This window comes from Pelophylax lessonae, assembly GCF_965119305.1.
Source record: "Pelophylax lessonae genome assembly, chromosome: 1".
Lineage (NCBI taxonomy): Eukaryota > Metazoa > Chordata > Amphibia > Anura > Ranidae > Pelophylax > Pelophylax lessonae.
In genome coordinates this window covers 50,972,884-50,987,548 of record NC_138768.1, presented here as the reverse complement: position 1 = coordinate 50,987,548, position 14,665 = coordinate 50,972,884, and the positions used below count along the sequence as shown (strand labels likewise).

Genomic DNA, 14,665 nt, shown 5'->3' with positions numbered 1-14,665 from the left:
CAACCATAATGCGCTCATTTGCTGAATAGCAAAGACTTCACTTGGCTCTACATGGAAGCAGGCAGGGGTGGACCATGGGATAGGCAGAAGAGATGCATGTTTGTTTCAGGTCAGTGATTTAGTTTAAAGGCCTATGATAGCCAGGCAGCTTGCATTATCTGAGGGGGATCCACAGTGGCAGTCTGTACATTTCTGTAAGTACAGGGTAAATGACCATGGCCATCATTCAACCTGAAAGAAGGCCAGTGGCAGAGTTTCTGCGACGGACAGCACTGAAGGCTAGGTGAATGTTGCACCAAAAGCTGCTTTTTTTTTTAATAATCTTAAAGAATAACTCCAGGCATCGGGATGCTGTAAATCCGATCAGGGGTGCTCAGCCTTTTAAAGACTGAGGGCCACTTAACCACTTTACAACCGGAGGATTTTGCTGTCTTCCGTCCAGGCCACTTTTTGCGATTCGGCGCTGTGCGACTTCAACTGACAATTGCGCGGTCGTGCGACGCCGTACCCAAACGAAATTTACGTCCTTTTTTTCCCACAAACAGAGCTTTCTTTTGGTGGTATTTGATCACCTGTGCGATTTTTACTCTTTGCGCTATAAACAAAAAAAGAGCGTTTATTTTGAAAAAATAACAATATTTTTCACATTTTTTTATATGAAATTCCCCCCAAAAAAGATGTAAAAACCAATTTTTTTAAAAGTTTTTGGCCAATTTGTTTTATGCTACATATGTTTGGTAAAAAAAATCGCAATAAGCGTATTTTGATTGGTTTGCGCAAAAGTTATTGCGTTTACTAACAAAGGGAAAGATTTCTGTCATTTTTGGTGTTTTTTTTTTAACGCGTAATGGCGGCGATCTGCGATTTTTTTTTTGCGGGACTGCGACATTGCGGCGGACAGACCGGACCCCTGACTGACATTTTTGACACTTTTGGGGGTACCAGTGACATTACTGCAGTAATCAGTGCTATATATATGCACTGTTACTGTAAAAATGACACTGGCAGGGAAGGGGTTAATTTTATTGGAGAGGGAGGGGTTAATGTATGCCTGGTGCTTACTGACGTGTAGGGGGGGAGGTGACTATGTGATTCATGGACAGATCGGATGTCCAGCTATGCTGAACAGTCCGATCTGTCACTCCCTGTCACTATGGAGATCCGCCCGCTGTGTTTACACACAGCGGGCGGATCTCCAGACTCGATCCCCGACGATCGGGTAAGAGCAGCGGCGATCGCCGCTGCTCCTCCCCTGGCCCGACTCCCGCTGTGAATGAAAACAGCGGGAGCGAGCCTCCGGCGGCGCGCAAGCGCCGCCCAGAAGGGGAGGAGTCCAGTCACGTTAATACTACGTGACTGGACGGGAACGAGCCACTCTGCCGCAGTAGTATTACTGTAAGCGGTAGTAGAGTGGTTAAGTGATTTGTTAACCGTTCGTGGGCCACAACGAAATGAAATAATTCAGAATGTTAATTTTTTTTATTTTGAATAGCATAATGAACATTTTCCTCCTGTAGCCACTGAATGCCAGTGGGAGGGAGAGGAGGAGAAGCCGGTTTTCAGTGGTTGCAGGAGGAAAATGGAGGGGATATGTTTCTGCATATGCTGCCCCTCCTGTCCAAGTGTAAAACAGAATTTGACAGAGAGGCCACACAGGCCCCCTGGAGCAGGGGCAAGGTCACCATTGTGACCCCTAATGCTACACAAGGGGTAGAAGAGGTGTAGTAAAAACGCATCTCAACTATGGGGTTTTACCAGCCACCAAATATATAAAAAAAAAAAGTAAATAAAAAGTGCGCTTTCCTGGTTTGAGGGCCACATCAGAGGGTTCCAAAGGCCACAGGTTGAGCAGCCCTGCTGTACATCGTTACAATGCTCCAGCTTGGACCAATGTATCTGTGTATATGACATACCTGTCTGATACCTGCTGAGCGGCTGATCCTTTACATTGTGAACACAGCTCTCCACGGGCACCATTCAGAGAATGCTTTGCATTTACTAAATGATTGCAAAGTTTTTTTTTTTTTTTTTTTCCAATTAGTTGTAAACCTCAGATATAAAATATGAACAAAGCTTATCCCTCAATAATTTGCTTTTCTGAACGCTCAGACAAGCTTTATAAATTCTGGACTTTGAACGAATGTAGAGAAAAGGTAACACCAGATAAACAGGTACAACTTATGTAGGAGGATTTGTTTCATCTCTATCACTTCACTGGATATATGTAAGGGTTTACAACCACTTTCAGTGATTTTCAGCTTCCAGTGGCATCGGTCTGGTACACATTATACATAATTACATTGGTCTGAGCTGGACGATGCCTGGAATTGTTCTTTAGGAACATCAGCAAAAACATTTGTTTTTTTTTTGTTTTTTTTTGCATGCAAACTTTTATTGAAAAAAATTGATTTATGGTGGTACAAAAGAAGTTGACAAGTTATTATAAACATTGGTATCACATAAGGTTTACAAAAATGATTTCTTCTTTTTTTTCTTAATCCAATAATGCATTTTGATGTAAGGTCAGGTAAGAGGATATCAAATAAACTACAAGAAGTTGCCAATTTAAAACTGCATCAATGAAGTTGTATATTGAACAAAACATATAAACGGGTTTATAAACATTCAGGATGGTTGCATGAAATCGAATATTTAAGTATTTATGTACTTGTATCTCTAATATCAATAGATTGAAAAAAATAGCTCTGAGTGTGTAACCCATGGATTCCATTCGTTCGTATGAAATTGCATAGAATTCTAGATGGTGTGAAAGATTTTTTTATAAGATAAATAGAATTTAATCTTGCTTTAAGTTGGGGGATAGGAAAAGAAGCTGATTTCCAATGCATGGCGATCAACCATTGTATTTGTAGAAGGTTTAATATAGGGGTAAAAAGAAGACCGGGAGAGAAAGTGTGATATTATTATCTGAAATCTTCAATGTGAAGATTTCTAACTGATGCCAAATGAAAGAAATTTTTCCACAATTCCTAAAAATATGGGCAATAGAGCCTGGAGAGGAGCATCCTCTATAACAGTAAGATGAAGTGGATGGGAAAATGGCGTGTAGTTTCAGAGGCGTAAGGTACCATCTAGTGATCCATTTGATAGGGGTTTCGCATATCGTGAGGGATCTGGTACATTTCCTAAGATTTTCATTGCAGATATGTCATTCTTCTATCGTGAGTGTCAATGGACATTCCTCTTCCCATTTGAGCATATATGGAAGTTTACTTAGTGGAGTGGTATTGATTAAGTTATTATATATTATAGATATAAGGCCTTTACCTCTGGGATTTTTAAGGCATATGTTTTCATAAAAAGTCGGGGTGGATATTAGATAGCTGGAAATGCGTTTGGAAAAAATGTCTAATTTGTAAAAAGTTGCAGTGTTCATTATTTGGGATTTGGTATTTAGAATGTAGGGAGGCGAAATCAGAAAAAAATGAATTAGTGATGAATTTATAGTGTTATTAAATTCTTATTAATCTATATGGAAAAGATATTCGTGTTGTGTAGACCCAAGGGAAAACATTTGTTTTTAAACTGGAGATCTAAATAAAAGTGATATTTGTCATTGACTGAGCAAAAAAAAAAACGCAACTGGGAGGACGTATGAGGTCTAGTCTTCAGATACCGTGAAGTTTCTGTACCAATAATCAGTCCTGTTTCAGAATCTGAATAATTCATATTCCCATCACACACCTTCCCATCGCACACCAGCTGGACACTGGATCAATCACAGATACATACATATTCCCATCGCACACCTTCCTGGATAGAGGCACGTCAGTTGTGGGTGCTGCAGCGATCACCAGCTGGACACTGGATCAATAACGGATACATACATATTCGCCAGCACTCCAAGGATCATGCACAGCAGTCTGAATAAACTATTTATTGCAAAAGGATTACATTAAGATAGGTGCAACGTTTCGGAGTCATGCAGGACCCCTTCGTCAGGCATGTGATCTATTTCAGAATCTGTATTCCTGTGTTTTGTATAGTCTGGTTTACTGAAGATGAGATCCCTGTTGTAAAAAGCAATGTTTACCAAACCTCTTCTCCAGTGCCACATACATTTCATGTTTTTGTAGGTGTTCACACAGGTAGGTAAATGACACCGCAGTCTTGGCATTTAGCAGATATAGGAAGCCCTGGTATAAGGAAGATGGTATTATGCATGGTTTTGGCCATATTCATAGCTGATCCCTCTGAGGTTCCTATATATATTCAATGTTAACAATCTGTCAATGTTTGTCCCTGTTTCTTCAGAATGGAAATAAAGATGGCTCCCCGAACATGCTTGGCACTGAGATTTGGGCAGCGAGCACATTTGACTCAACAAGGTAAGCGGGATTAGAATTTTAGACAGACTTGTAGAAATGTATTTCATGTTTTTATGCTTAAAGTGGTTCTAAAGCCTAAAGGTTATTTACATTTATGCATTCCATGCATAAAGATAAAAAACCAGTGCCCCCCCCCCCCCAAATATTTACCTGAGCTCCCTCCGATCCAGCGAGGTTCACAATAGCCTTACTGTCCCGGGACTCTCCGTCCTCATTGGCTTCCACTGCTGTCAATCACAGCCAATAACGGGGGGGGGGGGTTGATGAGTGTGCCTAGCCGCGGCTCTGTGTCTTATAGACGCATAGAGCAGCAGCTCCGGAGCAAGCACGCAGTGGTGCCCACATGGCAGGCAGCTTTTGTCTGGGGGCACTGCTCAAGAGGGAGGAGCCAGGAGTGTGGACGAGGACCCGGAAAGAAGAGGATCAGGGCTGCTCTGTGCAAAACCACGGCACAGAGAAGCTAAGTATAACGTGTTTGTTACTTTTAAAAAAAACAAAGCTTTAATACCAGTTTAAGTGATTCTAAACCTTTTTTTTTTTAAATGGTAAACATGTCCTATAAAGGTTTTGCACAGAGCAGCCCCAAGCCGCCTCTTCTGGGGTCCCCTGCCGGCACTCCTGGCTCCTCCTCTTTAGTGAGTGCTCCTATAGAAAGACCCGTCATATGGGGGCACATATGCAGACTCAATCCTGAGCCATACTGCCTGCGTCCATAGACTGCAGCTCGGCACCCCCCCCCATCACAGCATTTGATTGATAGGGGCAATGGCTCCCACTGCTGCCTCTTTCTTGTGAGGGGAGAGAGCGTGAGAAGAGCCGCTGCTCTCACGCACAGCACTAGATCGATATCGGGCTCAGGTAAGTACTTAGGAGGACTGGGGGGATCCTGATCACAGAACTTAGGATTAAAAAAAAAAAAAAAAAGACCTTAAAGGGTAACTCCACTTTCATGAGAAAAAAAATGAGCCAACAAAAAACAATATAGTGTATACAATTGTGCACAAGTCATATTGTAATTGAATGTTACTAAAAATGACCTTTCCTTTTCAATCTGCTGTTACTGTAATTTTCTGAAAAATGCAATGCATTATGGCTACCTGGAGGCGTTCTCTACGCAGATGGTGTACAGAACGCCCCCCCCAGGTATGTCATTTCCCACTTGTATGATCTGCCTATTGATTTTCCCAGAAGTCTACACTAAGATACAAATTTGATTTTGAACCTCCCCTGCAACAAAAATGCCATTTTTGGTGAGATTCCCAATGGGAAATCACGTCTAAAGGAATGCAGACCCTGCCACTTTCCTCATTAGAGCCCCGCAGGTACAGCAGCTGATTGATAATGATAAAACAATTCCCATACAGATTCACTCTTCACATGGACACAGACAAACAAATAGCTATTTTCAAGAATAACAAAAGAAAGGGCTCTGCAAAAAAGTTTGTTAAAATCCTTGCTATGAACGTAGAACACTCAGAGGGGAATCTTTTTTACTCAACAAAAAAGGAGTTACTCCCTCATTCCCTTTCAGGTTTGCTTTTAAAGGTAATTTCAAGTCTACACAAAAATATTCCCTTAATTACTAATAAAAGGGCTGTTTTAAATGACCCTTGCTATTCCTTATGCTAGCAAAGTAGCTGCATAGAGACCGTTGTAAGCTGTTTGTTGCACCCTCGCTCCTGTCCCAACTCTACTAATGTGTAGATAGCAGCTGTGGAAACTCTATGTAAAAATCCTCTTTACATTCAGAACATAATACACTCTTTCTTATTGTGCTTAGATAACACATTAAAGTGGTATTAGACCCAAAACTAAAAATGTAACATATTGCAGCTTACCAATCATTAGATGACTGTATCAGTTCTCTCATTTTAGGCTTTTTTGCTCTGTTTTCCCCTGGTGATCTGGCCAGTAACACACCACCTATATTAGAGCGCCCCCACTCTGGATAAAGGATAACGGAGGGCACCTTTGGACACCAGCATTGCTAGTCTGGGGGGAGAGGAGTGTTAGAGATACTATCAGATTTAAATACACTAACATATTCCAGCTAATAATTTATAAGCAGTTACGACTGCAATGTAATAAATGTTTGGGTTTAATACCACTTTAATTTCAGCTATGAGAAGGGGTGATGTAATATCCATGCAGAATTCATAAACTGAATATTTGTGAAGGTAAAAAAAAATAATTTACAAAGTGTTCTAACACTGCAATCTAGGGATTGCTAGACAGGTATGACAGGGGAGTGGGGTCAAACAACTTCCTGCAACTATGAGTGGTACTGTTAGATGGGATAGCATGGGTCCCTTTAAGTGGTTGTAAACCCTTACATATACTCAGTGAAGTGACTGGTCTCAGGTAATACACAGAGATAAAACAAAACATCCTGCATAAGTTGTACCTGTTTACCTGCAGTCTTCTCTTCTCTACACTTGCAATTGCTGAATATTTAAAGCTTGTCTGAGAGTTCAGAAAAAAGAGGACAGAGAGCTGAAGTCACACTCTTCAGAACTCAATGAGAAGAGCTCTGAAAGCTGATTGGAGGGAAGGGGGGGAAGGGACCTACCCCTCTCCACACAGGAAAAGAGCTGAGGCTGTTAATCAGCTGGAGGTCCCTCCACTGTCCCCTTTTTTTCTCTTGGTGTCAGGAAAATTTGTCAGAAGCGACTCATGCTGATAGCAGAGAAAGGGGGCAGCATGCAGAAATTACACTTAGTGCTCTAAATTGAGACGAGTACATACTATAGAGGGATATGCTTTGTTCATATTTTATTTCTGGGGTTTACAACCACTTTAAATTACTCACTAAGCCCTAATAACTATTTTGGCTCAGTTTCTAATGCTGGGGGTTAGGCAGTTCGTGATCTGCAAATTGGCTGATCTGCTCTATAATTTGTTGTGTCTGCCCACCTGGCCTTCAATATGAACTCCAGGTGAACAAATAAAGACACAGATGAAATACTTGGAAGCTGTTTTACCTGCTGAAGGATTTGTATTGCTATCCATCCAGTCCTGAGTTTTACACAGCTATGGAATTGGTTTTGATCTCTATAAGGCTATAAGAATACGTGTCTGCCTTCGTCCCTGAGTAAATTGTATATATTGGGTTGGTACCTCGGGCCAATTGGGGTGGGACTTTAGAGGCAGCCTCTAAAGTCCCACCCCAATTGGCCCGAGGTACCAACCCAATATATACGAGTTTTACACAGCTATGACATACAGCACAGCCCTGTCTGGCTAGGAAGAGACCTGATTTTTCTCTGTTGCAGTTCAGTATCACTTACAGGTCTTGTCCCTCCCCCTGCATTTGATTGGACAGCGAAAGTAGAAGCATGAACATGATTTCATATCTGTCACTCTGCTCTCATCTCCAACACTAATTTTTAGCACATGAGCAACTCCTTGTGCGGATTCTTCCTTTGCTAATATGAGGTCAAATTTAGGGGCTTGCACTACTAGCATTACTATTCTAAACTCAGCGGCTTTTAGGGTGGGCGGCCTTCTTTCCCTTTTCGATGGAGGACTAATGTGATGGACATTTTTTTTATATTGCAGAGAATAGAATGTTTTTATTGTATTAATGGTCGTTTGTTCTCTCTCACAACTTTTCTTATTACCTGACAAGCTGTTGCACTTACTATATAACTTTATTTTCTGCCATCTTTAGTGGAGCGACGTGGGACCTGCAGCCAGAAAAATTGGACTTCACTCAGTTTCACAGAAAGCTCCGCAACACCCCAAAGCACCCCCTGCCTCAAATAGACCGCGAAGGGTAACTACTATTATTTTTCTTGCTCTGAATATATTCTGTGAGTACACATATTTAGTTAGTATTATAATGGTTTACCTGGAAGTCATTTTTAACCACTTCCTGTCCGACTTATAGTAAAATGACGGCTGGCAGGGTTTGCTCTCGTTCTGAAATGTCGTCATATGATGGCGCCCCAGACCCGCCACTCTCGCGTGCCCGTGGGGGACGCACAGCACGGGGATCGCAGCCGTGCCGTGTTCCTAGGACACGGTGCCGTCCCCTATCTCAGTAAAGAGTCGATGACGTGGTGTAACGAGAGAATTACCTACCCCGTGAGAAAAACCTACCCCTCGTCACTTCCGGCCAGGAACAGCTGAGCAGCGCAGCAGTGCGCATGCTCACAGCCCCGGATACCTAATGGAAGAGCTGAGGATCAGACTAGTGCGCATGCGCACTAGTCTGAAACGATCTCGGTGTCCGTTAAAAAACCTACCGACGCGGCGGTGACATAGAATAGCTGTGCTGCACTATGAGTCATCTCCGCTCCTGTCCCGGTCACTTCCCTGATCTTGGCTAGTAAATATAAAAGCGGCTGGCGGCTCCGTGATTTATCTTTTCATACAGCCGCCGCCGCTTTTATATTTAGTAGCCGAGAGCAGGGAAGTGACCGGGACAGGAGCGGAGATGACTCATAGTGCAGCACAGCTGTTTTAATGTAACTGCTCGCGTTACACAGACTGCCGTGAACCGGAAGTGACGGGGGTAGGTTTTTCTCACGGGTAGGTAATTCTCACGGAACACCGGCTCTTTACCCATGTGATCGGCTGTGTCCAATCACAGCCTGTCACATGTTAACAAGGAAGTGCCGTTTATCGGCACTGACAGTGTGTGGCGAGGAGAGCTGATTAGCAGTATCTCCTCACAGGGGAGACCTGTACAGGTAATCAGGGCACTGATCATCAGTGCCCTGATTACAGTACAGCCCCATCAGTGCCGCCAGTCAGTAGTGCCTGCTCATCAGTGCCACCTAATCAGTGCCGCCTCATCAGTACCCATAAGGGCCACCTCATCTGCGTACATCAGTTAAGGGGAAAAATTACTTGTTTAAAAAATTTACTGACAAACTGAGAAAAAGTTTAGTTTTTTTTGCTAATTTTGTGGTCTTTTTTTCCTTTTTTTTGGCAAAAAAAATAAAATAAAAAATCCAGCAGTGAATAAATACCACAAAATAAAAGCTCTATTTGTGTGAAAAAAAAATGATAAAAGTTTAAAATGCAAAAAAGTTGGCCTGGGCAGAAAGGGGGTAAAAGTGCCCAGTAGGCAAGTGGTAATTGTGACTTTCACATTTTTTTTTTTACATGCTTGCCATCACATTCAATAAACTCAACTTGGAAACATGGCTTTCAACACACTGATAGCGTTCTTTACATTAGGGCTGAACTCCGGGCACAAGAATGTTCATTTAAATATATTCCCTGATAGCCACAAAGGGTATAAATATACTTTGTGTGCTACAAATGCCTTTGAAAACCCAGATATTACCTATTAAATGTAGTAGTAACATCACTGTGCTGAACCGAATAGCCCGCATAAATTTATTTAAAATAATTTATCTCCCAAAATTCAATTACAGCATCTCACAAAAGTGAGTACACCCCTTACATTTTTGTAAATATTTTTTTTATATCTTTTCGTGTGACAACACTGAAGAAATGACACTTTGCTACAATGTAACGTAGTGAGTGTACAGCTTGTATAACAGTGTAAATTTGCTTCTCCTCAAAATAACTCAACACACAGCCATTCATGTCTAAACCGCTGGCAACAAAAGTGAGTACACCCCTAAGTGAAAATGTCCAAATTGGGCCCAATTAGCCATTTTCCCTCCACTGTGTCAAGTGACTCGTTAGTGTTACAAGGTCTCAGGTGTGAATGGGGAGCAGGTGTGTTAAATTTGGCATCACTCTCTCATACTGGTCACTGAAAGTTCAACATGGCACCACCTCATGGCTAAAAACTCTGAGGATCTGAAAAAAGATTTGTTGCTCTACATAAAGATGGCCTAGGCTATAAGAAGATTGCCAAGACCCTGAAACTGAGCTGCAGCACGATGGCCAAGACCATACAGCGGTTTAACAGGACAAGTTCCACTCAGAAACAGGCCTTGCCATGGTGGACCAAAGAAGTTGAATGCACGTGCTCAGCGTCATATCCAGAGGTTGTCTTTGGGAAATAGATGTCTGAGTGCTGCCAGCATTGCTACAGAGGTTGAAGGGGTGGGGGGTCAGCCTGTCAGTGCTCAGACCATACGCAGCACACTGCTTCAAATCGGTCTGCATGCTTGTCGTCCCAGAAGGAAGCCTCTTCTAAAGATGATGCACAAGAGAGCCCGCAAACAGTTTACTGAAGACAAACAGGCTAAGGACATGGATTACTGGAACCATGTACTGTGGTCTGATGAGACCAAGATAAACTTATTTGGTTCAGATGGTGTCAAGCGTGTGGCAGCAACCAGGTGAGGAGTACAAAGACAAGTGTGTCTTACCTACAGTCAAGCATGGTGGTGGGAGTGTCATGGTCTGGGGCTGCATGAGTTCTGCTGGCACTGGGGAGCTACAGTTTTATTGAGGGAACCATGAATGCCAACATGTACTGTGACATACTGAAGCAGAGCATGATTGATCTGCTCCCTTTGGAGACTGGGCCTCAGAACAGTATTCCAACAGAACGACCCCAAACACACCTCCAAGATGACCACTGCCTTGCTAAAGAAGCTGAGGGTAAAGGTGATGGACTGGCCAAGCATGTCTCCAGATCTAAACCCTATTGGGCATCTGTGGGGCATCCTCAAACCGGAAGGTGGAGGAGTGCAAGGTCTTTAACATCCACCAGCTTCGTGATGTTGTCATGGAGGAGTGGAAGAGGACTCCAGTGGCAACCTGTGAAGCTCTGGTGGACTCCATCCCCAAGAGGGTTAAGGCAGTGCTGGAAAATAATGGTGGCCTCACAAAATATTGACACTTTGGGCCCAATTTGGACATTTTCACTTAGGGGCGATATCACTTTTGTTGCAAGCGGTTTAGATAATATATATATATATATATATATATATATATATATATATATATATATATATATATATATATATATATAAAAAATAAAATTGCATTACAGATAACCTAAAATATTTACAAAAACATAAGGGTTGTATTAATTTTTGTAAGATACTGTATGTTTATCGGAATTGCCCTTTTTGGATAGCTGGTTCTTTAGGGATGTTGACTGTTGTGTTGGCTCCTTCCTCTAGGAGGGTCCCCCCCTCACCTGGCGAAGTCCACCCTCCAATTTCCGTTGCGCTGTGGAGGTCTGGTCTGGCATTACCTAATTGTTTGGTTTATTATAGGGCAGCTATCCTGGGCACCGTTAGATGGTGGTGTATGCAATCTAGGGCAAATGCGGTCTGTCTGGAAGACCCCCTCCTTGGCTCCCTTATGGAACTTAGCAACCTGGCGTATAGCGGCCCTAGGGCCTATGCTTCCCTCACGCAACCTACTAGAGTTACGCTTTGAATCTGGACTCCGGCTAGGAAACGTTTTTGCAGCCCAAACAATCGTCCCCGCATCACCCTTTGTGCGTCAACCCTTCTCTGTCCCATTTTAGACTTTTACGGGACCCCCAGGGGAGGGTCCGGTATGGAGTCAGGACGCTTGGGGATATCATGCCCACGGGTACCTTATTGTCTTTCCAGGATCTTTTCTCAAAATCTAGATTGCCTAGGTGGATGTACTTCTGTTACCGACCTTCCACATCATTTCCTTGCAAGATAAACTGATTTCAACAAAATTTTTGCATGAGCATATTACACGCCTCAGAGGTTGCAGTAAGGTGTCCTGACTGTTTACGCTGTCATTCTTGTGTTGGAACAGATTACCATTTGTTTTAGACTTGCCCAAGAGTGGCTCAGTTCTGGATGAAAGTATTCTTCCTAATACCCGCCTGCAACTGTCCCTTCCACTCTCCCCTGAGCTTGCACTTTTGAGGCCTCACTACACTAAATTATTGATTTCTTACTTGCTGTACTATGCTAAGAAGGAACGACTTTGTTAATGTAGGATGGGTAGCTGTTTTTCAACTTCAAAACTTTGCTCTACCCACCATCTCCCTGCTATCTAGTATGAGAGCCTCAGTTCATTGGACTGGCATTTTAGACACTGCACTCTGCCCCTGAGTCAGAGAGGATGAGTCTCTCCTAACCTTAAGGATCTTGTATCCTCCAGGCTCACAGAGTCATCTTAAACGCCTTTTCTCTATCGCTCATTGACAGATGTAGTCCTCGGTGATACAGCACCTTCGGGTTATGTTGCCTCCACAGGAGTAGGACTAGACAGGAAATAAAATGCTCTGGCCACACCCTAGGGGCAGTCCCAGAGGGTATATCCTCTCTCTCTCTGCCTCAGCAAATCAGTTTTTTTCTGTCTAGTCAGGAGTAAGGACCTAGATACCTTGCTGGGATCTTCGGTCCTGGCAGGATTTTTTTCTTAGAAAATAATTTTTTAAGACAGCTTTTTTTCTCCAGTGTTCCTGTGAGATCTTCAAGCAAGAAAGCTGAACTGGGCGACGGGCTGGATGTTGAGATCCGGTGGTCACCCCAGTTCAGCCTACGAGCGCGTGCAGGCCATAGCTCCGCGCTGGGTCGGCCGCGACATAGTCCCACTGGACGGGGACTGACCCTGCGAGTTAAACGTCTTGCTGAAACGCCAAAGACCATGAGTCACGGCGCCCGTATTGGTCGACAGCCCTCCTACCTCGGTGGAGAGGGGTACTGTCAGGAGTTGGCGCCCGCCTGGTTCCGGTATGGTGAGTAGTATGTTCCCCCTTTCCCCCTGACGGGTCTTGTGGTGAACGCGGGCCCCTCTCTGTAATGGTAAGGATGGGTTCCCCTCTATCCTACAACATGTCACAGATCCCCCTAATTGAGTGTGATTTTTGTGTACAAGAAGCCAGGAGGCTTGGTTTGGGAGCTGACAATCTAATTGTAAAGATGTGTAAATGATTGTAGTCAGTGGCAGTACTAGAACTTTACTGTGATAGTATAAGGTATCCTACCTGTCAGTAGCCACAGGGCGATGTCTATACATGTATACTGCATTCCAGATCATTCCTCCAGCTAAGCAGCAGACCGCATACGGCCCGCTGGGGTCCGGTACCTCCGACCACGCTGACCACCATGAGGGTGAAGGGTTGTGAGGCCGAGATCCTTCTGCAGACATGCCGCTATTCTGTGCAGGCCGCCGCTATTGTCTGGTAGATCGCACGAGGCCGCCATTTTGGTGTAGCCTCGTGTCTCCAGCATGGGGGCGGCCATGTTTGAGGTGACTCAAACACCTCATGGAGCCAGGGGGAGGAGCCGGCAGGTGTGTTAAGGGGCTGAGCCGCCTCTTTTACCCAGGAAATAGGGCCAAAGACTTCCTGTCTGTAACAAGACAAGCACTGAGCAAGCTGATGAAAACTTCTGTGCATCAGGGATGAGCCTTGGGGTCTGTCTCTCTCTCTGTGGGGTCCAAAAAGGCAGGTAACACTGAGGGGCGCTGTTGCGACTGGGGGACACAAAAAAAAAAAAAAATTTTTTTTTTTTTACTTTGTCATTTTTTGTCGCTGGCAAGTGTCTTGTATAATCATTGACCCTGCCACATAGGTATCCCCACCTGATCCCCTCAAGGTGGCCGCAGGACCCTCCAGTACCCCACTTGTTTTTAATGCATTATCGGCAATTTTGGAGTCTTTGGTATCCCGTGTGGAGGTGGCCTGTCAGGGACGGGGGTCAAGTAGCGACCCCCGCCTACCCCTATTGTTTATCAGATACTTCAGATACGGATTCGGAACTGGTCAATACAGTTGCAGGTCCCTCTTAGGGGGCTGTTGTCTCAGGTAATATCTCCTCAGCAGTGAGGAGCACGTTTCTGCCTCCGCCATAGCACAAGAGTGGTGGATGCACTAGTTGTGTCCGTCCGGGAAACCTTTAGTCTTGAGGTTACACCGGCAGAGGTAGCTGAGACTGAGATTCCTTTTTGGTACTTGTTAGCCTACCAAAAGGGCGAAGGATTTTCCTTTACCCAAATGGGGTCGTTTTGAAACGAACCCCTGTTATTTCCAAACGCATGGCTAGGTGCTATCCGTTTGAGGAATTCCTCTTTATAGGATAGACGGTACCACCTGCTGTCTTGCCACAGACTGTTAGGATAAAAAGACCTCGTAACTAACGAGGACCTTCCTTTTCTGCTCATATAGAGTTGTTCGTTCCGCGAGGGCGGGCGATAAGGCGAAACCCTCCAAAGCCCCTTTAGAGGGGTTTCAAAGGGCGCTGGTCGGGTAAACAAAGAGTCCGGCTCAGCCAAGCCTGAAGAATATAGCCTGATGCGCCCCTACCCATCTCTGGGGTGGGGGGGGGGGGATGTCTTCACCGGTTTCTGGAGGACACAGGATCGAGTTTCGATCACTTCCACCGGTGCGATTCTGCTCTTCTAACATTGAACGGTTTCAGGGGTTCTATTCGAACCTATTC

General features: G+C 44.1%; 1 protein-coding gene across 2 annotated transcripts in view; it reads left to right on the top strand.

Annotated features, from left to right (window-relative positions):
* Positions 1-14,665, top strand: part of CTIF (cap binding complex dependent translation initiation factor) — a 419,667-nt gene that overhangs the window by 117,638 nt on the left and 287,364 nt on the right. The window contains exons 5-6 of one of the 2 annotated variants that reach the window (XM_082254608.1): positions 4,276-4,349; positions 8,020-8,124. In XM_082254608.1, coding sequence (XP_082110734.1) covers positions 4,276-4,349; positions 8,020-8,124 — 179 coding nt within the window. Of the gene's footprint in view, positions 1-4,275; positions 4,350-8,019; positions 8,125-14,665 lie in introns of those variants that run through there. The other variant, XM_082254607.1, reaches the window with a different exon arrangement.